This window comes from Coregonus clupeaformis, chromosome 21 (genome assembly GCF_020615455.1).
Source record: "Coregonus clupeaformis isolate EN_2021a chromosome 21, ASM2061545v1, whole genome shotgun sequence".
Taxonomy (NCBI): domain Eukaryota; kingdom Metazoa; phylum Chordata; class Actinopteri; order Salmoniformes; family Salmonidae; genus Coregonus; species Coregonus clupeaformis.
The window spans coordinates 56,928,085-56,950,381 of NC_059212.1; the positions used below are offsets into that span (position 1 = coordinate 56,928,085).

The 22,297-nt window shown below is 43.1% G+C and overlaps 1 protein-coding gene across 1 annotated transcript in view; it reads right to left on the reverse strand.

Moving 5' to 3' along the window:
* Window positions 1–22,297, reverse strand: part of LOC121535473 (neurocan core protein) — a 75,644-nt gene that overhangs the window by 32,515 nt on the left and 20,832 nt on the right. The window contains exon 11 of the mRNA XM_041842581.2: window positions 4,208–5,440. Within this exon, the coding sequence (XP_041698515.1) occupies window positions 4,208–5,440 (1,233 nt within the window). The remainder of the gene's footprint in view (window positions 1–4,207; window positions 5,441–22,297) is intronic.

The window sequence follows — 22,297 nt, forward strand, 5'->3', positions numbered from 1 at the left end:
GGTGCTTGCCTACGGAGCTTTGAGGGGAACGGCACCTCAGTACCTTCAGGCTCTGATCAGTCCCTACACCCAAACGAGGGCATTGCGTTCATCCACCTCTGGCCTGCTGGCTCCCCTACCTCTGCTGAAGCACAGTTCCCGCTCAGCCCAGTCAAAACTGTTCGCTGCTCTGGCACCCCAATGGTGGAACAAGCTCCCTCACGACGCCAGGACAGCGGAGTCACTCACCACCTTCCGGAGACATTTGAAACCCCACCTCTTTAAGGAATACCTGGGATAGGATAAAGTAATCCTTCTACCCCCCCAAAACAAATAATAAAAAATAAAATAAAATAAAATATATACATTGTAAAGTGGTTATCCCACTGGCTATAAGGTGAATGCATCTATTTGTAAGTCGCTCTGGATAAGAGCGTCTGCTAAATGACGTAAATGTAAAAAATGTAAATGGTTTGTGAGAGAGAGAGGGAGAGAGAGAAGGGAGAGAGCGAGAAAGAGGTGAGAGAGAGACGGATAGAGAAGGGAGAGAGAGAAAGAGGTGAGAGAGAGAGAGGGAGAGAGAGAGAGAAAGAGAAAGAGGAAGAGGTGAGAGATAGGGAGAAAGAGAGGGAGAGAGAGAAGGGAGAGTGAGAGAAAAAGAGAGAGGAAGAGATGAGAGAGAGAGGGAGAGAGAGAAGGGAGAGTGAGAGAAAGAGAGAGAGGAAGCGGTGAGAGAGAGAGGGAGCGAGAGAAGATAAGAGAGTGAGCGGAACAGGTCGAGAGAGAGCGAGACAGAGAGAGAGAGAAATAGAGAGAGAAGGAGAGAGAAAGAGAGAGAGAGAGAGATATGTAAACACCGCTACCTAGAGAGTGACCCTATTTGGCCCAAACGCACCAGTTAGATTCAACCATTCGCCCACAAATAACAAAATTCTAACAAATAGAAATCTCTAGCCAAAATACATACTCTAATTATTGGCAAAACAAAATTCAATTTAAACACAAACTTCAATGTTACCAAATTCTAAATAGAGATACTGTAACAAAATAGCGCAACACCTTGTCAAGATCAAAGAATTCATACAAAGGAAGACATTAACAATGTACAGACTCAGTGACCATAGCCTGGCCACAGAGACAGAACGCCATAAAAAAACATGGAAGGTCAACGAAGAAAGACTATGTAAGCACTGTGGGTCAGGTGATGTACCGGAGGAGCAGCTCTTCCTAATCCACTGTTGCACATATGACTCAGTCAGAGGTATTTATCTCCTGGAATTCAAAGAAAGAATTGCAGGATTTCTTGAACTGCCTGTTGAGGAGATCATCTGCATTTTGTTAGGGGAAAACATAGACAGTAGATCTTGCTGCAGGTTATGTCCTGGCCTGTCATATTAGAGAGACAATAACTCCCACCATGTCATACACACTTAATTTATCAATTGTTGCTGTTTTAATTTTTTGTGTATTATTTTCCATGTATAATTATTTTTGTTGATATATTTTATTATTGTTGCTCAAACATACTGTTAATTTATGTAATACTTCATATACATTGCTTTGGCAATAGTGCCAAACACCCATTCATGCCAATAAAGCATTTATTGAATTGAGATAGAGACAGAGAGTGAAAAGGGAAACCAGTGAAGAACAAACACCATTGTAAATACAACCCATATTTATGTTGATTTATTTTCCCTTTGGTACTTTAACTATTTGCACATAATATGACATTTGGAATTTCTTTATTATTTTGGAACTTTTGTGAGTGTAATGTAACTACCTCAACTAGCCGGTGCCCCCGCACATTGACTCTGCACCGGTACCCCCCTGTATATATAGCCTCCCTACTGTTATTTTATTTTACTTCTGCTCTTTTTTTCTCAACACTTTTTTTGTTGTTGTTTTATTTTTACTTTTTTTGTTAAAAATAAATGCACTGTTGGTTAAGTAAGCATTTCACTGTAAAGTCTGCACCTGTTGTATTCGGCGCATGTGGCAAATAAAATTTGATTTGATTTGAGAGAGAGAGAGAGAGAGAGAGAGAGAGAGAGAGAGAGAGAGAGAGAGAGAGAGAGAGAGAGAGAGAGAGAGAGAGAGAGAGAGAGAGAGAGAGAGAGAGAGAGAGAGAGAGAGAGAGAGAGAGAGAGAGAGAGAGAGAGAGAGAGACAGCGAGAGAGAGAGAGACAGCGAGAGAGAGAGAGACAGCGAGAGAGAGAGAGAGAGAGAGAGAGAGAGAGAGAGAGAGAGAGAGAGAGAGAGAGGGAGAGACAGCGAGAGAGAGAGAGAGAGAGAGAGCGAGAGAGAGAGAGAGAGAGACAGCGAGAGAGAGAGAGACAGCGAGAGAGAGAGAGAGACAGCGAGAGAGAGAGAGACAGCGAGAGAGAGAGAGAGAGAGAGAGAGAGAGAGAGAGAGAGAGAGAGAGAGAGAGAGAGAGAGAGAGAGAGAGGGAGAGACAGCGAGAGAGAGAGAGAGAGAGACAGCGAGAGAGAGAGAGAGAGAGACAGCGAGAGAGAGAGAGACAGCGGAGAGAGAGAGAGAGAGAGAGAGAGAGAGAGAGAGAGAGAGAGAGAGAGAGAGAGAGAGAGAGAGAGAGAGAGAGAGACCACCACTCTCCTATTAGTGAGACCCAGTCTCCCATGAGCTCCTCTATCCATTGTTTCTGTTTGTGTAGTGGGGCTGCTAATATGAGGGATGGAAACAAGGGGCTAATACAGGTTGGTAAAATGGCACACCGCTCGCCTTCCCTTCAGAGGCTATCAACTCGATGAACAACACCACATAACATGTGCTATCAATGACATGCTTTTCTCTGACATCTCTGTCAAAACTATTTACTGTTACCCACCATCTTCAGTTCTACATTTATGTATCACATCGCAGTCTCTGATGAATACACAACATATCTACAACATGTTGACAAGATATCTACAACATGTTGACAACATATCTACAACATATCTACAACATGTTGACAACATATCTACAACATGTTGACAACATATCTACAACATAGCTACAACATATTTACAACATGTTGACAACATATCTACAACATATCTACAACATGTTGACAACATGAACTGTTGCCAAGAGAGCAAAATAAATCACCACAGGAATGTGTGATGCAGCAGGAATGACGGCTGATGCACCAGGTACAAGCCTCATTCACTATCAGGTGAGAAACAGCTCTGGAGAGAGAGAGACTGAAGCAGGCGCTTCCTGAGCCATCCCTCCCTCCCTCCTCTTTCACCAATGCTCTCCCGCTCCCAGCAGTGGCCATGCTATCTGCTCTAGTGGTCCTAGGGCTCCCGAGTGGCGCAGCGGTCTAAGGCACTGCATCTCAGTGCTTGAGGTGTCAGTACAGACCCCCTGGTTCAATTCCAGTCTGTATCACAACCAACCGTGATTGGGAGTCCTATAGGGCGGCGCACAATTGGCCCGGTGTCGTCCGGGTTTGGCCGGTGTAGGCCGTCAAGAATTTGTTCTTAACTTAAATTTACATTTTACTCCTGAGTGGCGCAGTGGTCTAAGGCACTGCATCGCAGTGCTAACTGTGCCACTAGAGATTCTGGTTCGAATCCAGGCTCTGTCGCAGCCGGCCGCGACCGGGAGACTCATGGGCGGCGCACAATTGGCCCAGCGTCGTCCAGGGTAGGGGAGGGAATGGCCGGCAGGGATGTAGCTCAGTTGATAGAGCATGGCGTTTGCAACGCCAGGGTTGTGGGTTCGATTCCCACGGGGGGCCAGTATAAAAAATATATATATATATGTATTCACTAACTGTAAGTCGCTCTGGATAAGAGCGTCTGCTAAATGACTAAAATGTAAAATGTAAATGTAATGTTAACTGACTTGCCTAGTTAAATAAAGGAAAAAAATAAAAATGTACAGAACACAAACGTGCCGTGAACTTAATCAGGGGACTATCTACGGAAGCATGACTACCTTCCTATTCCCTAGTGGGAGTACATACAGGATGGGTCTGGAACGAGGAGTTCTGTAGGTCGGAAGGCAACACGCTATTATCTCTGAATTGAAAAACACATTGAATAACAGCATTGAGGAAACAACATTGTACAGAGATCATCGTGACTGAGGCCCTGATGGTTAGAAATATGATGCTAGTGTTTTGTTCAGCTTTGTGTGCAAATCTTTGGATAAAAAATAAAAAAATAAAAACATGTAATTGATTTATTGATTAACTGACAGACAGACAGGACTTACCAGCTGAGCCCAGAGTTCCGTTGCTTCGGTTGAATCCGGCACCTCTGCCACCCTCCTCGTCCACGTTGCTAGACAATCCAGAGCCGAGTGATGAGTGAGACAAGGCTGTATCATCCTCCACTGGTGGTCCGGAGGGCACCTCCAGGGGCCCCCTCTCCATCCCCTCGCCTCCCCTCTCTCCAGCTCTCTCCGCTGGGACACCGGAGCTGCCCTGGCTGACTGAGGCTGAGGGTGGAGGGGCTGGAGGTCCAGCACCTGGTCTGGATGGAGGGGAAGAGTCTCTGCTGTCTGACACAGCTGTGTAGCTGCTGACTGGGGGTTGGGTTGTGCTGCCACTGGCTCCTGACTGGTTCTTCCTCGTGGTTCTGTCGTTGGATGGAGGGACTCTGAGTTTGGGTTTGGTGGTTCCAAAGGGGCTACCAGTAAACTGGATCTCCCCTCTGGCCTCGTCGGAGTCCCCCTCAGCACTCCCTTCCTCCTCTTTCACCATCGCTCTCCCACTCCCAGCAGTGGCCATGCTATCTGCTCTAGTGGTCCTAGTGGTAACCTCTTCCATTCTCCTATCAACTGGCTGGGGCGAGGTCACAACCATTGATGGGGTCACTTGGACCCACGTTCCCCCTTTGGGCTGAGTGTTGTCTGGGACAACCTCCCACCCTCCAGGGGTGGAGGTGGAGGCAGAGGACTGGCTCTCTAAGGCCGGGGTAGAGGTGTTCAGGGCTGGGGAGGCAGATGGCTCACCAGAGGAGGATGATGGCTCACCAGTGGAGTATGATGGCTCACCAGCGGAGGATATTGGCTCACCAGTGGAGGATGACGGCTCACCAGCGGAGGATGACGGCTCACCAGCGAAGGATGATGGCTCACCAGTGGAGGATGACGGCTCACCAGCGGAGGATGATGGCTCACCAGCGGAGGATGACGGCTCACCAGCGGAGGATGATGGCTCACCAGCGGAGGATGATGGCTCACCAGTGGAGGATGACGGCTCACCAGCGGAGGATGATGGCTCACCAGCGGAGGATGACGGCTCACCAGTGGAGGATGATGGCTCACCAACGGAGGATGATGGCTCACCAGTGGAGGATGATGGCTCACCAGTGGAGGATGATGTCTCACCAGTGGAGGATGACGTCTCACCAGCGGAGGATGATGGCTCACCAGTGGGTGGTGTATCATCTAGGTCCCCCAGTCCTGAGCCATCCCACCACCCACCACCCCATGAGGATAAACCTACAGGGGGAAGAGAGGGAAGAGGTTAGAGGAGGCAGTGGGATATAGAAAGAGGGAGAGAGAAGGAAAGATAGGATAGAAAAGAGAGAAGGAAGGAGAAAGGAATGAGAAGATGGAAGGGACAGAGATGTAGGGAGAAAGAAAGAGAGAGCGAGAGCGAGAGCGAGAGCGAGAGCGAGAGAGAGAGAGAGAGAGCGAGAGAGAGAGAGAGAGAGAGAGAGAGAGAGAGAGAGAGAGAGAGAGAGAGAGAGAGAGAGAGAGAGAGAGAGAGAGAGAGAGAGAGAGAGAGAGAGAGACTTGCTTTGGCAATGTAAACATATGTTTCCCATGTCAATAAAGCCCCTTAAATTGAATTGAATTGAGAGAGAGAGAGAAAAAGAGAGAGAGAGAGAGAGAGAGAGAGAGAGAGAGAGAGAGAGAGAGAGAGAGAGAGAGATAGCAAGAGAGAGAGCGAGACCTTCTGTCTGAGGACCAACTAGGGTCACCCAGCCACATAATAGTACACACAGGCACAAACGACCTGAGAGCACAGCAGGAAAGGAAGGCCACAGCACGCAAGGGAGTGATTGAAAAAGCTTCTGCTGCCACAAAAATACTTTCAACCTTCTACCATACAACGGGTAAACGCAAGTGTTTCCCGTGACTGTGGAACATTTTACATTTGGCTTGAAATTCAAAAGGAAATTATCTCCACAGAGAAAAATGTCCTCCTGTGTGCTACCTATATCCCCCCACTGGAATCCCCATACTTCAATGAATACAGCTTCTCCATCTTGGAGAGGGAAATCAATCATTTCCAGGCCCAGGGACATGTACTAGTCTGTGGCGACCTAAATGCCAGAACTGGACAAGAGCCTGACACCTTCAGCACACAGTGGGACAAACACCTACCTGGAGGTGACAGCATTCCCTCCCCCATATGCCCCCCTAGACACAACTATGACAACATAACCAACAAAAACGGGTCACAACTCCTGCAGCTCTGTAGCACGCTGAGCATGTACATAGTCAATGGTAGGCTTCGAGGGGACTCCTATGGTAGGTACACCTATAGTTAACCTCTTCATCACTAGGCACCTGGCTAAAGTGCCTGCCTCGAAAATGCATGCCCAAATTGAATAGAGTATATCTCCAAAACGACAAGGGCTATCAACATAATCTTGGTAGCAAAAGAAAGGTAACACATGGGAGATGTGTCTTGAAATGAAATAATTAATGTGGGTATTACTGTGTCAGAGTACATGAAACTAGAACACAGCATAAATTGGGAGGTTTTGATTCCGCCTGAAAGTAACTCCAGGTTTTATAGGGAATGCTTTATTGGACTTATGCAGCTGCAGCCCCTAAACACTATGGGACCATAGCCCAATATCTGACGAGTACTTATGTGAAGTTTGATGCCAATAAAGTAAAGTAAACCAAAGTTGTAGGGGTTTTAGTTGAAGTATGTTTAGGCGGATTACCAAATGGAGACATTTGGGTAGATTTGGGCACCATTAGTGCCATTTGACTTTTATCAGGTACCAGACAGAAATAGTCATTTTATTTCACTAACATGTGAACATTCCATCAAAATACAACGGTTTTGATGTTGTTTCCAATGTTCTCCCAGACCTCTATACGTGTTCCCATTAAAATAAACCATACAATGGGAAAGTTTGACTCCAAACTGAGCAGATTTATTAGAAACTATAAACAACAAATGTAAAAACAAAAAGTCCACACATCCCAAAACTATAAACAATGATATGGTGTCCTTGGGTGGGTTGTCACACAAAATGTAGATGCTTTTTACCCTAAAACTTGCTGTCGTGCCAATCCTTGAAACAGTTACGCTTTGACGTAAGGCACAAAGGGGCTTGGCACTTCCTGCAGTACACAGGTATTTTCACTTTGGGGACACCAACATCCAGACGTCTCCTACAGTTCTTCCTGTCTTTGCTGGCATCATCACCATAGTATTCTGGCATGCAGGATGTTGGTGGTGGTCGTGGTGGAGGTTGTGGTTCAGACTGTTTAGCAAAGCTCACCATTTCTGTGAGTAGCTTTTCCCTGAACTTCTTCTGTGTGTACGGCTTAGTGGGGTTGTTCTTATGGAGTTCTTTGTGAAGTAGGAAACTATTTACAACAGCAATATCAACAAAATGAAAAAGAAAAGTCTTGTAACATTTCATTGTCTTGTGGTGAACACTGTAGTATCCACTCAATGCGTCGGATAAATCCACTCCACCCATGCTCCGGTTGTAGTCGGCTACCGCATCTGGGAAGGACACAGTTTTAGTCTGCCATACACCACCCTCTTTTACCTTCCTTTTGACAGTTTGTCCACTAAATGCTTCATGTACAGTAGAGCACATGGTTACCTCACGTGTGTCCATCCATTTTTACAAATAATCAATTTCCTTTGCGTATCCACTGCAAATCTCCCCTTTCTGCTTTCTTGGCAGGTTGTTCCTTTTGGTTTGTGAGAAACCAATCCTGTTTGTTCTAATTGTCCCACAGGCACCAGTGTTTCTTCTACGTAGTTCCTTAAAAAGGGCAGGGCTAGAATAGAAATAGTCTACAGAAAGTGTAGAGGGAATGGCATCAAGTCCATAACTGAAGTGTAGCTTAGTCCCTAGCCTGGTGTGAACACACTCTTGCCTTCATAAACAAAACAATTCCATGTATAAGCAGTATGAGAGTCAGCCAGTACAAATAATTTATACCCCCACTTAGTGGGCTTTGCTTTCGTATATTGCTGCATCTCTCATTGTTAGTGGTATCCAAGCGAATTTCAGTCCGGACTGCAGTCTTTTGGCAGCATTTGCATTAGTGTTGCAAATTATTGTGCGGACAACCGAAGTGCTAAAAAACAGTTGAAAGAGTGAAAGGGGAGACCATGACGCAGTGGTGTCGATTGTGGGGCCTGGGACTCTGGTGGGCATAAACCGGATTGGGTCTGGTCGTTCATCATTCTCTTCTCTATTATGCCACCTATCTTCTTCTTTCTCTTCTTCCTCCCCGACTCTTGGAGTGGCAGGCCTACCTCCACCACGCTTACTTGGATGCGCTGACTTTGAGAAAGCTTTCCCTTTTCTTTTGGGTTGAGGGCTCTTTACAGGGGACTCAGTGTCCGATGAAGACCGTGGCCGAGGGAGGGGAGCAGAAGTGCGTTGTCTAGACAAGCGGCCAGGCTGAGGAAGAGGAGGCTCTGCCTGAGGAAGGGGAAGCTGTGGCTGAGGAGGCAGATGCTCTGGCTGTGGCTCATCACCCCTATAATCATCTTCACTGTACAAACAAGACAAAAGAGAAAAGAAAATCATGACTAAAACACACTTGTATTCATTCATTGACAAATCTGACTCAAAAAGTCAGATATATAAAATAAATAGTTAGAACTATGAGAATGTTGACTAAAGTGATAATTCAGTGACAAGAAATAATACACATAGCATTCTATTGTAAGTAAACTTGCATGTGGGCCTCTAAGCTAAGATAGCGCTAACTTAAATTGAGCTTCAGTTACTCAAATAGATATTTTAGAATGTATGTTTTGTACTCATACAATAAATTAGTAATAGTAGTATTAGAAGTAATAAATAACAATGGGATTACATACTCTTCTGATGCTTGAGTAGGGCCCTGGACACGATAACCTTCGTTCTCGTCGTTGGGGTCTGGTTCGTCCGGTCTAAGCAGGTCCTCATCGTCCGATTCAGAGTCAATGGGGATACATGGAGTCCAACTTTCATCTGTTACAATTAATAACGCCTCTGTAACTGTATATTTGTTACTAGAGCCTGCCATATTTTTATAAACTTTGCGTTTTCCCTCTGAAATTCAAGTGCTGTTGTGCGCACTGCGTAACCGTGCGTAATGCAGCAAGTCAACTAATATGATACAATGAGGTGCCCACTTGGATATTTCAACAACCGGTTGGTCGATTTTGACATGTGACCCCTCTATCGAAAGCTCTGGATCAGTATAATTAAATTAGCACAATTGCAAGCCACTGGGATTGCATCATATATCCAGAAGATGGGGACAAAACAGTGCCTGTTGTGATTGAAACAAACTACTGACTTCATCTTCAAACACATTGTAAAACAATGTAAACTCATTGAAATCGACTCGGAATGAGAGAGAGACACTAGAGTATCTTTTCAAGTGGTTTTATTTGATCAGACACTACTTTTGGTAACAAAAACAACAAAGGTAAGACACAATTTGTTGTTGTGATAAAAAAAAATGGAAGTTTGTTATTGACGTTCTTTGATTAATAGTTTAGTGAGTGTTGGTCATTGAGGAACATGGCTATCACTGTTGGAATCTGTGAGCTAGCATCTTTCGAATTGTGTATCGTTTGTGTAGATAGGTTGAGAAAAATAAGTTATCTGTCTACGAATATACAGGCATGCACAGTTTCAAAATACAGTACTGGTATTGCTATATGCTTATATATTTGCGTGGAGTCTGAATATTATTTCATTTGGGCAACAACAGTTTAGCTAGATTCACAGTTGAGATGCTTCTCGTTCCAGTAGTGTATAACATTGAGGTATTCACACGTTTAAATACCATACTACGTCATTGTTTACGATTGCGGGAGGAGTACCCCGGATATGGGGAACCTCGGGCTGAAGAGGTTAATCTCTTGACAGTAGTACTGTACACTACTTTATCACTGACCTCAACCCAGAGTCTCTCAGAGCGTTCACAGTCAGCCCACTGACACCCCAATCAGATCAGAGCAAAATCACAATCTACTTGAACAGAGAAATACTCAATCATGAGGCATCAAAGCCAACGGAAATGCATAATATTAAGAAATACTATAAATGGAAGGAAAGTAGTGTGAAAACCTTCCAAAAAACTATTAGGCAACAACACATTCAATCCCTTTTAGACAACTTCCTGGATAAAATGTTTCACTCTAATAGCGAACTTGGCAGTAGAAAACCTAAACAGTGTATTTGACCTATCACCTTCCCTATCAAATCTAAAAATGTCAAGCAGACAACCTAAGAAAATTAACAACAATGACAAATGGTTTGATGAAGAATGCAAAAACCTAAGAAAGAAATTGAGAAACCTATCCAAACAAAAACATAGAGACCCAGAAAACCTGAGCCTACAACTTCACCATGGTAAATCACTAAAACAATACAGAAATACACTACGGAAAAAGAAGGAACAGCACGTTAGAAACCAGCTCAATGTAATTGAAGAATCCATTGAGAATGTAACTACTTCTGGGAAAATTGGCAAACACTAAACAAACAACAACACAAAGAGTTATCTATCCAAAACGGAGATGTATGGATAAACCACTTCTTCAATCTTTTTGGCCCTATAACAAAGAACAAACAGCAAAAATATATACATGATCGAATACAAATCTTAGAATCAACCATTAAAGACTACCAGAACCCACTGGATTCTCCAATTACATTGAATGAACTACAGGACAAAATTATAAAATCCATGTACACAAACAACAAGTGTGCGGTTAAAATTGGCAAAACACACACATTTCTTTCCACAGGGCCGTGGGGCGAGATAGGGATGCAGCTTAAGCCCCACCCTCTTCAAGATATACAGTGGGGGAAAAAAGTATTTAGTCAGCCACCAATTGTGCAAGTTCTCCCACTTAAAAAGATGAGAGAGGCCTGTAATTTTCATCATAGGTACACGTCAACTATGACAGACAAAATGAGAAAAGAAAATCCTGAAAATCACATTGTAGGATTTTTAATGAATTTATTTGCAAATTATGGTGGAAAATAATTATTTGGTCAATAACTAAAGTTTCTCAATACTTTGTTATATACCCTTTGTTGGCAAAGACACAGGTCAAACGTTTTCTGTAAGTCTTCACAAGGTTTTCACACACTGTTGCTGGTATTTTGGCCCATTCCTCCATGCAGATCTCCTCTAGAGCAGTGATGTTTTGGGGCTGTCGCTGGGCAACACGGACTTTCAACTCCCTCCAAAGATTTTCTATGGGGTTGAGATCTGGAGACTGGCTAGGCCACTCCAGGACCTTGAAATGCTTCATACGAAGCCACTCCTTCATTGCCCGGGCGGTGTGTTTGGGATCATTGTCATGCTGAAAGACCCAGCCACGTTTCATCTTCAATGCCCTTGCTGATGGAAGGAGGTTTTCACTCAAAATCTCACGATACATGGCCCCATTCATTCTTTCCTTTACACGGATCAGTCGTCCTGGTCCCTTTGCAGAAAAACAGCCCCAAAGCATGATGTTTCATCCCCCATGCTTCACAGTAGGTATGGTGTTCTTTGGATGCAACTCAGCATTCTTTGTCCTCCAAACACGACGAGTTGAGTTTTTACCAAAAAGTTCTATTTTGGTTTCATCTGACCATATGACATTCTCCCAATCCTCTTCTGGATCATCCAAATGCACTCTAGCAAACTTCAGACGGGCCTGGACATGTACTGGCTTAAGCAAGGGGACACGTCTGGCACTGCAGGATTTGAGTCCCTGGCGGCGTAGTGTGTTACTGATGGTAGGCTTTGTTACTTTGGTCCCAGCTCTCTGCAGGTCATTCACTAGGTCCCCCGTGTGGTTCTGGGATTTTTGCTCACCGTTCTTGTGATCATTTTGACCCCACGGGGTGAGATCTTGCGTGGAGCCCCAGATCGAGGGAGATTATCAGTGGTCTTGTATGTCTTCCATTTCCTAATAATTGCTCCCACAGTTGATTTCTTCAAACCAAGCTGCTTACCTATTGCAGATTCAGTCTTCCCAGCCTGGTGCAGGTCTACAATTTTGTTTCTGGTGTCCTTTGACAGCTCTTTGGTCTTGGCCATAGTGGAGTTTGGAGTGTGACTGTTTGAGGTTGTGGACAGGTGTCTTTTATACTGATAACAAGTTCAAACAGGTACCATTAATACAGGTAACGAGTGGAGGACAGAGGAGCCTCTTAAAGAAGAAGTTACAGGTCTGTGAGAGCCAGAAGTCTTGCTTGTTTGTAGGTGACCAAATACTTATTTTCCACCATAATTTGCAAATAAATTAATAAAAAATCCTACAATGTGATTTTCTGGAGAAAAAAAATGCTCAATTTGTCTGTCATAGTTGACGTGTACCTATGATGAAAATTACAGGCCTCTCTCATCTTTTTAAGTGGGAGAACTTGCACAATTGGTGGCTGACTAAATACTTTTTTCCCCCACTGTATATCAACAAATTGGAGAGGGCACTAGAACAGTCTGCAGCACACGGCCTCACCCTACTAGAATCTGAAGTCAGATGTCTACTATTTGCTGATGATCTGGTTCTACCTAGATCTTCTGCACAGATTCTGCCAGATCTGGGCCCTGACAGTAAATGTCAGTAAGACAAAAATAATGGTGTTCCAAAAAGGTCCAGTTGCCAGGACCTAAACATCAGTGCTACAGGTAACTTCCACAAAGCTGTGAACGATCTGAAAGACAAGGCAAGAAGGGCCTTCTATTCCATCAAAAGGAACATACAATTTGACATACCAATTAGGATCGGCTAAAAATACTTGAATCAGTTATAGAACCCATTGTCCTTTATGATTGTGAGGTCTGGGGTCCACTCACCAACCAAGAATTCACAAAATGGGACAAACACCAAATTGAGACTCTGCATGCAGAATTCTGCAAAAATATCCTATTTGTACAACGAAAAACACCAAATAATGCATGCAGAGCAGAATTAGGCCGATACCCGCTAATTATCAAAATCCAGAAAAGAGCCGTTCAATTCTACAACCACCTAAAAGGAAGCGATTCCCAAACCTTCCAAAACAAAACCATCACCTACAGAGAGATGAACTTGGAGAAGAGTCCCCTAAGCAAGCTGGTCCTGGGGCTCTGTTCACAAACAAACAGACCCCACAGAGCCCCAGGACAGAAACACAATTAGACCCAACCAAATCATGAGAAAACAAAAAGAGAATTACTTATTCAAGAAAGATCAAGTGTAATATATTATAAAAATAAAGCAAACTGGATGGAATATGGGGAAAAATGCACCAAATTCTTTTTAAATCTTCAACACAGAAATGCTACCAAAAATAATTTTCTGAAATTGGTTCCAAATGACGGAGTCACCCATGATTCACCAAATTATATTTTGAAGGAAGAGCAAAGTACTTTAGGCATATGTTTTCGTTTCAGTCACTTCCATCTCCTCTAACTGAAGCTAATTGTAAATTATATTGGTAATATAAAATTAACAGCCATACAGAAAGACTAATGTGAAGGCTTGACCTCATCTTTACTAGATGCTGTTCTTCTACTAATCTCACTGCAACTCCCCTCCAAGTCTCCGACCACTACTTTGTATCCTTTTCTCTCTCCCTCTCCTCCAACACTACTCACTCTGCCCCTACACAGATGGTAATGCGCCGTCGCAACCTTCGCTCTCTCTCTCCCGCTACTCTCTCCTCTTCCATCCTATCATCTCTTCCCTCTGCTCAATCCTTCTCCCTCCAATCTCCTGATTCTGCCTCCTCAACCCTCCTCTCCTCCCTTTCTGCATCCTTTGACTCTCTATGTCCCCTATCCTCCCGGCCGGCTCGGTCCTCCCCTCCAGCTCCGTGGCTTGATGACTCATTGCGAGCTCACAGAACAGAGCTCCGGGCAGCTGAGCGGAAATGGAAGAAAACTAGACTCCCTGCTGACCTGGCATCTTTTCACTCCCTCCTCTCTACATTTTCTTAATCTGTTTCTGCTGCTAAGGCCACTTTCTACCACTCTAAATTCCAAGCATCCGCCTCTAACCCTAGGGAAGCTCTTTGCCACATTCTCCTCCCTGCTGAATCCCCCCTCCTCCCTCTCTGTGGATGACTTCGTCAACCATTTTGAAAAGAAGGTTGACGACATCCGATCCTCGTTTGTTAAGTCAAATGACACTGCTGGTCCTGCTCACACTGCCCTACCCTATGCTTTGACTTCTTTCTCCCCTCTCTCTCCAGATAAAATCTTGCGACTTGTGACGGCAGGCCGCCCAACAACCTGCCCGCTTGACCCTATCCCCTCCTCTCTTCTCCAGACCATCTCCGGTGACCTTCTCCCTTACCTCACCTCGCTGATCAACTCATCCTTGACCGCTGGCTATGTCCCTTCCGTCTTCAAGAGAGCGAGAGTTGCACCCCTCTCAAAAAACCAACACTCGATCCCTCTGATGTCAACAACTACAGACCAGTATCCCTTCTTTCTTTTCTCTCCAAAACTATTGAGCGTGCCGTCTTTAGCCAACTCTCTTGCCATCTCTCTCAGAATTACCTTCTTGATCCAAACCAGTCAGGTTTCAAGACTGGTCATTCAACTGAGACTGCTCTTCTCTGTGTCACAGAGGCTCTCCGCACTGCTAAAGCTAACTCTCTCTCCTCTGCTCTTGTCCTTCTAGACCTGTCTGCTGCCTTTGATACTGTGAACCATCAGATCCTCCTCTCCACCCTCTCCGAGCTGGGCATCTCCGGCGCGGCTCACTCTTGGATTGCGTCCTACCTGACCGGTTGTTCCTACCAAGTGGCGTGGCGAGAAGCTGTCTCCGCACTACGTGCTCTCACCACTGGTGTCCCCCAGGGCTCAGTTCTAGGCCCTCTCCTATTCTTGCTATACACCAAGTCACTTGGCTCTGTCATATCCTCACATGGCCTCTCCTATCATTGCTACGCTGACGACACACAACTAATCTTCTCCTTTCCCCCTTCTGATAACCAGGTGGCGAATCGCATCTCTGCATGTCTGGCAGACATATCAGTATGGATGACGGATCACCACCTCAAGCTGAACCTCGGCAAGACGGAGCTGCTCTTCCTCCCGGGGAAGGACTGCCCGTTCCATGATCTCGCCATCACGGTTGACAACTCCGTTGTGTCCTCCTCCCAGAGTGCGAAGAGCCTTGGCGTGACCCTGGACAACACCCTGTCGTTCTCCGCTAACATCAAGGCGGTGACCCGATCCTGTAGGTTCATGCTCTACAACATTCGGAGAGTACGACCCTGCCTTACACAGGAAGCGGCACAGGTCCTAATCCAGGCACTTGTCATCTCCCGTCTGGATTACTGCAACTCGCTGTTGGCTGGGCTCCCTGCCTGTGCCATTAAACCCCTACAACTCATCCAGAATGCCGCAGCCCGTCTGGTGTTCAACCTTCCCAAGTTCTCTCACGTCACCCCGCTCCTCCCCACACTCCACTGGCTTCCAGTTGAAGCTCGCATCTGCTACAAGACCATGGTGCTTGCCTACGGAGCTTTGAGGGGAACGGCACCTCCGTACCTTCAGGCTCTGATCAGTCCCTACACCCAAACGAGGGCACTGCGTTCATCCACCTCTGGCCTGCTGGCTCCCCTACCTTTGCGGAAGCGTAGTTCCCGCTCAGCCCAGTCAAAACTGTTCGCTGCTCTGGCACCCCAATGGTGGAACAAGCTCCCTCACGACGCCAGGACAGCGGAGTCACTCACCACCTTCCGGAGACATTTGAAACCCCCACCTCTTTAAGGAATACCTGGGATAGGATAAAGTAATCATTCTACCCCCCCCCCCTTTACTCCAACCCCCCAAAAAAAAAAAAAAACATTGTAAAGTGGTTATCCCACTGGCTATAAGGTGAATGCACCTATTTGTAAGTCGCTCTGGATAAGAGCGTCTGCTAAATGACGTAAATGTAAATGTAAGGCGAAATTACAGAGGAGGAATTTATAGATGTCTGGGAAAACTCCAGGGTTGGATGGCATATGAGTTGAAGTATACCAAACCTTGATATACTTAGAGGACCGTTATTAGCATGTTTTAACCACTCCTATGTAAATGGTAGATTATCAGACACTCAAGAAGAAGGTCTGATTTCATTATTACTGAAACAGGATACAAAATATAAAGATCCAGTCCATAACAAAAAAATTGAGGCCCCTTACACTTCAGTGTTGTGATGCAAAAATTCAAGCAAAATGTATAGCACTTAGAATTAAAAAGGTATTGTCGGACATTATTCATTATTTTCAGACAGGTTTTTTACATGGACGATACATTGGAGATAATATAAGGCAAGTAATGGAAACAATAGAACACCATGAAAAATCTGGGAAACCAGGCCTGCTATTCATAGCTGACTTTGAAAAGGCTTTTGATAAAGTACGACTGGAGTTTATATATAAATGCCAGGAGCATTTCAATTTTGGAGAAATTAGGTGTAAAATAGTAAATAATGGCTATTTCTCAGAACGTTTTCAACTGTCAAGAAGAGTAAAACAAGGTTTCCACTATCGGAATACAGTGCCTTGCAAAAGTATTCATCCCCTTGGCGTTTTTTTTCTTATTTTGTTGCATTACAACCTGTCATTTAAATTGATTTTTATTTGGATTTCATGTAATGGACATAAACAAAATAGTCCAAATTGGTGAAGTGAAATGAAAAAAATTACTTGATTCAAAAAATTCTAAAAAATAAATAACGGAAAAGTGGTGCGCGCATATGTATTCACCCCCTTTGCTATGAAGCCCCTGAATAAGATCTGGTGCAACCAATTACCTTCTGAAGTCACATAATTAGTTAAATAAAGTCCACCTGTGTGCAGTCTGCAACACCACTAAGCAAGGGGCACCACCAAGCAAGCGGCACCATGAAGACCAAGGAGCTTTCCAAACAGGTCAGGGACAGAGTTGTGGAGAAGTACAGATCAGGGTTGGGTTATAAAAAAATATCTGAAACTTTGAACATCCCACGGAGCACCATTAAATCCATTAATTATTAAAAAATGGAAAGAATATGGCTTTACGGAAGAGTGGCCAGAAAAAAGCCATTGCTTAAAGATAAAAAAAAGCAAACACGTTTGGTGTTGCATGTGGGAGACTCCCCAAACATATGGAAGAAGGTACTCTGGTCAGATGAGACAAAAATTGAGCTTTTGGGCCATCAAGGAAAACGCTATGTCTGGCACAAACCCAACACCTCTCATCACCCCGAGAACACCATCCCCACAGTGAAGCATGGTGGTGGCAGCATCACGCTGTGGGGATGTTTTTCATCGGCAGGGACTGGGAAACTGGTCAGAATTTAAGGAAAGATGGATGGCGCTAAATACAAGGAAATTCCTGAGGGAAACCTGTTTCAGTTTTCCAGAGATTTGAGACTGGGACGGAGGTTCACCTAAGCATACTGCTAACTTAAAGGAGCTGGAGCAGTTTTGCCTTCAAGAATGGGCAAAAATCCCAGTGGCTAGATGTGCCAAGCTTATAGAGACATATCCCAAGAGACTTGCAGCTGTAATTGCTGCAAAAGGTGGCTCTACAAAGTATTGACGTTGGGGGGGGGGTGAATAGTTATGCACGCTCAAGTTTTCTGTTTTTTTGTCTTATTTCTTGTTTGTTTCACACAACAACAAAAATATGCATCTTCAAAGTGGTAGGCATGTCGTGTAAATCAAATGATACAAACCCCCCAAAATCAATTTTAATTCCAGGTTGTAAGGCAACAAAATATGAAAAATGCCAAGGGGGTGAATACCTTCGCAAGCCACTGTATTTATTTATTATGGCCATCGAAATGTAGGCTATTAAAATCAGATCCAACAATAATATGAAGGGATTAGAAATCCAGGGCTTAAAAACAAAGGTGTCATTGTACGCTGATGATTCATGTTTTCTTTTAAATGCACAACTTGAATACATCCACAGCCTCATAGAGGATCTAGATACATTTTCTAACCTCTCTGGATTACAACCAAATTATGATAAATGTACTATATTACGTATTGGATCACTAAAAAATACAACATATCCCAAATGATCTCATTCCAATACATTTGAATAGAAAGTTAGCAAAAATAGATAAGATGTTGCTACCATGGAAAGGTAAATACCTGTCTATTTGTGGAAAAATCACCCTGATTAACTCTTTAGTATTATCCCAGTTTACCTATTTGCTAATGGTCTTGCCTACACCTAGCGAACAGTTTTTTTTTATGATATGAGAAAAAAATATTCCATTTTTTTGGAACGGCAAGCCAGACAAAATTCAACGGGCCTATTTATATAATGAATATGAATTCGGAGGACAGATATTATTAAATATTAAAGCATTAGACATATCACTAAAAGCTTCAGTCATACAAAAGTTATACTTAAATCCGAATTGGTTCTCTAGCAAATTAGTAAGATTGTCTCACCCCATGTTCAAGAATGGCCTTTTTCCCTTTATTCAGATTACAACCTCTCACTTTCAGTTATTTAAAAAGGAAATAATCTCCCAAATATCATTATTTCTAAAAAAGCCATAGAAAGTTGGTTGCAATTTCAATTGAATCCTCCAGAAACGACAGAACAAATAGTGCAACAAATATTGTGGTTGAACTCAAATATACAAATTGATTTAAAAAACATTACTTAAAAAAAATAATAAAAAAAAGTATAATCTTCGTAAACGATATCATAGGTAGGACTGGCAGAGTTATGTCGTACATGCAGCTAACAAAAACATATGAAATGTCTGCTCTACCCAAAATTACAACCAAATAATTGCAGCACTACCGCAAAAATGGAAGAGGAAAGTGGAAGGGGGAAAAGTAAGGAACTTGTCTGTCGGCCCTGCATTAAAGACCATAATTGGTTAAAGAAAATTGGAGTATACCAGTTTCATTGAAGGACCAAAGGATTGACAGCCATCCCATATAGATTGCAAAATAGTTGGGAAGAGATTTTTGACATACCGATTCCATGGCACATGGTTTATGAACTGATACGCAAAACGAAGAATCTAAACATAGAATTTTTCAATTTAAATTATTATATGAAATTCTTGCTACCAATATAATGTTATTTATATGGGGGATACAATCTTCCCAGCTCTGCAGATTTTGCCTGTGAAGAGACAGAATCATTAGAACATTTGTTTTGGTTCTGTCCATTTGTAGCTTGTTTTTGGTCACAGGTCCAGGAATGGCTAAAGGATTGCAATATCTACCTGGAGCTAACCCTGCAGATAGCACTACTGGGTGATCTGAAAATTCATAGTCAATCGATCAATAATATAATAATACTTTTAGCAAAAATGTTTATTTTCTATTTACAATCTGTAGAAACAATGAGAATAGAAAGGTTCAGAGCTTTTGTGAATCATCACAGCAAAGTTGAAAAATATATGGCAAATAGAAATCCAATATGGATGGTGTTAAGAGATATATGGGAGGGGTTGAATGGAGCTGAAGGGTGGGACTAATAACAACTAATAACAATAAGATAACTAATGTAAAACATACTGTGTCCATAATAAGTATATAGGCTACAGGTTAAGAACTTTTGTGAAAGAGTAACCAAAATGGACATCATGAAAATAATCTGAGAGCTTGAGGGTAGAGGAAGTTCAGGAGTAAAAACAAACAATATATAACTATTGTAAAATTGACTGTGTCCATAAAATGTACACTACCGTTCAAAAGTTTGGGGTCACTTAGAAATGTCTTTGTTTTCGAAAGAAAAGCACATTCGTTGTCCATTAAAATAACATCAAATTGATCAGAAATACAGTGTAGACATTGTTAATGTTGTAAATGGCTATTGTAGCTGGAAACGGCTGATTTTTTAATGGAATATCTACATAGGCGTACAGAGGCTCATTATCAGCAACCATCAGTCCTGTGTTCCAATGGCACGTTGTGTTTTTTATTCCAAGTTTTTATTTTAAAATAATAATTGATCATTAGAAAACCCTTTTGCAATTATGTTAGCACAGCTGAAAACTGTCGTGCTGATTAAAGAAGCAATAAACTGGCCTTCTTGAGACTAGTTGAGTATCTGGAGCATCAGCAATTGTGGGTTCGATTACAGACTCAAAATGTCCAGAAACAAATAACTTTCTTCTGAAACTCGTCAGTCTATTCTTGTTCTGAGAAATGAAGGCTATTCCATGCGAGAAATTTCCAAGAAACTGAAGATCTCGTACAACGCTGTGTACTACTCCTTTCACAGAACAACGCAAATTGGCTCTAACCAGAATAGAAAGAGGAGTGGGAGGCCGCGGTGCACAACTGAGCAAGAGGACAAATACATTAGAGTGTCTAGTTTGAGAAACAGGCACCTCATAGGTCCTCAACTGGCAGCTTCATTAAATAGTACCTGCAAAACACCAGTCTCAACGTCAACAGTGAAGAGGCGACTCCGGAATGCTGACCTTCTAGGCAGAGTTGCAAAGAAAAAGCCATATCTCAAACTGGCCAATAAAAAGAAAAGATTAAGATGGGCAGTCTGAGCTATGGCTTTTTCTTTGCAACTCTGCCTAGGTCGCCTCTTCACTGTTGACATTGAGACTGGTGATTTGCAGGTACTATTTAATGAAGCTGCCAGTTAAAGACCTGTGAGGCGCCTGTTTGTGTATGTATGTATGTCTATATGTACTGTCTGTATTTATATATGTATGTATGTATGTATGTATGTACTCTAGCAGTCAAATGTTTGAAAACACCTACTCATTCAAGGGTTTTTCTTTAGTTTTACACTTTTTTACATTATAGAATAATAGTGAAGACATCAAAACTATGAAATAACACATATGGAATCATGTAGTAACCAAAAAAGTGTTAAACAAATCAGAATATATTTTATATTTGAGATTCTTCAAATAGCCACCCTTTGCCTTGATGACAGCTTTGCACACTCTTGGCAATCTCTCAACCAGCTTCATGAGATAGTCACCTGGAATGCATTTAAATTAACAGGTGTGCCTTCTTAAAAGTTAATTTGTGGAATTTATTTCCTTCTAAAATGCATTTGAGCCAATCAGTTGTTTTGTGACAAGGTAGCCCCCCTACAGAAGATATATACAGAAGATAGCCCTATTTGGTAAAATACCAAATCCATATTATGCCACGAACAGCTCAAATAAGCAAAGAGAAACAACAGTCCATCATTACTTTAAGACATGAAGGTCAGTCAATATTGAACATTTCAAGAACTTTGAAAGTTTCTTCAAGTGCAGTCGCAAAAAGCATCAAGCGCTATGATGAAACTGGCTCTCATGAGGACCGCAACAGGAATGGAAGACCCAGAGTTACCTCTGCTGCAGAGGATAAGTTCATTAGAGTTACCAGCCTCAGAAATTGCAGCCCAAATAAATACTTCACAGAGTTCAAGTAACAGACACATCTCAACATCAACTGTTCAGAGGAGACTGTGTGAATCAGGCCTTCATGGTCGAATTGCTGCAAAGAAACCACTACTAAAGGACACCAATAAGAAGAAGAGACTTGCTTGGGCCAAGAAACACGATCAATGGACATTAGACCGGTGGAAATTTGTCCTTTGGTCTGGTCTCCAAATTGGAAGTTTTTGGTTCCAACCGCCGTGGCTTTGTGAGAAGCGGTGTGGGTGAACAGATGATCTCCGCATGTGTATTTCCCACCGTAAAGCATGGAGGAGGAGGTGTTATGGTGTGGGGGTGCTTTGCTCTGTGATTTATTTAGAATTCAAGACACACTTAACCAGCATGGCTACCACAGCATTCTGCAGTGATTCGCCATCCAATCTGGTTTGGGCTTAGTGGGACTATCATTGTGGGGAATTTTTGGTTAACTACTCTATCTCACTTAGGGGTGGACAACATAAAAACCAATTATGTTAATTATACATGTTGTAGAATGAAACGCCTATATGCCTTAAATGCTTATGGATTAAGAACCAATTAAAGGGTTAAAACAGAGCAGAGACATTTCTTTAGTGCAAATGATGTGCTTCTGATAATGGATGGTTCCCTCTAGCTCCCTGCAGCTGGTCTGGGTATGGCAATGACATGTGATGGAGATAAAACGTATCGTTGTAGCTGTGTGGAGATGGAAGGAACAATGGAACTAGTGTTATCACTTGTTTGTGCTTATGACCTGA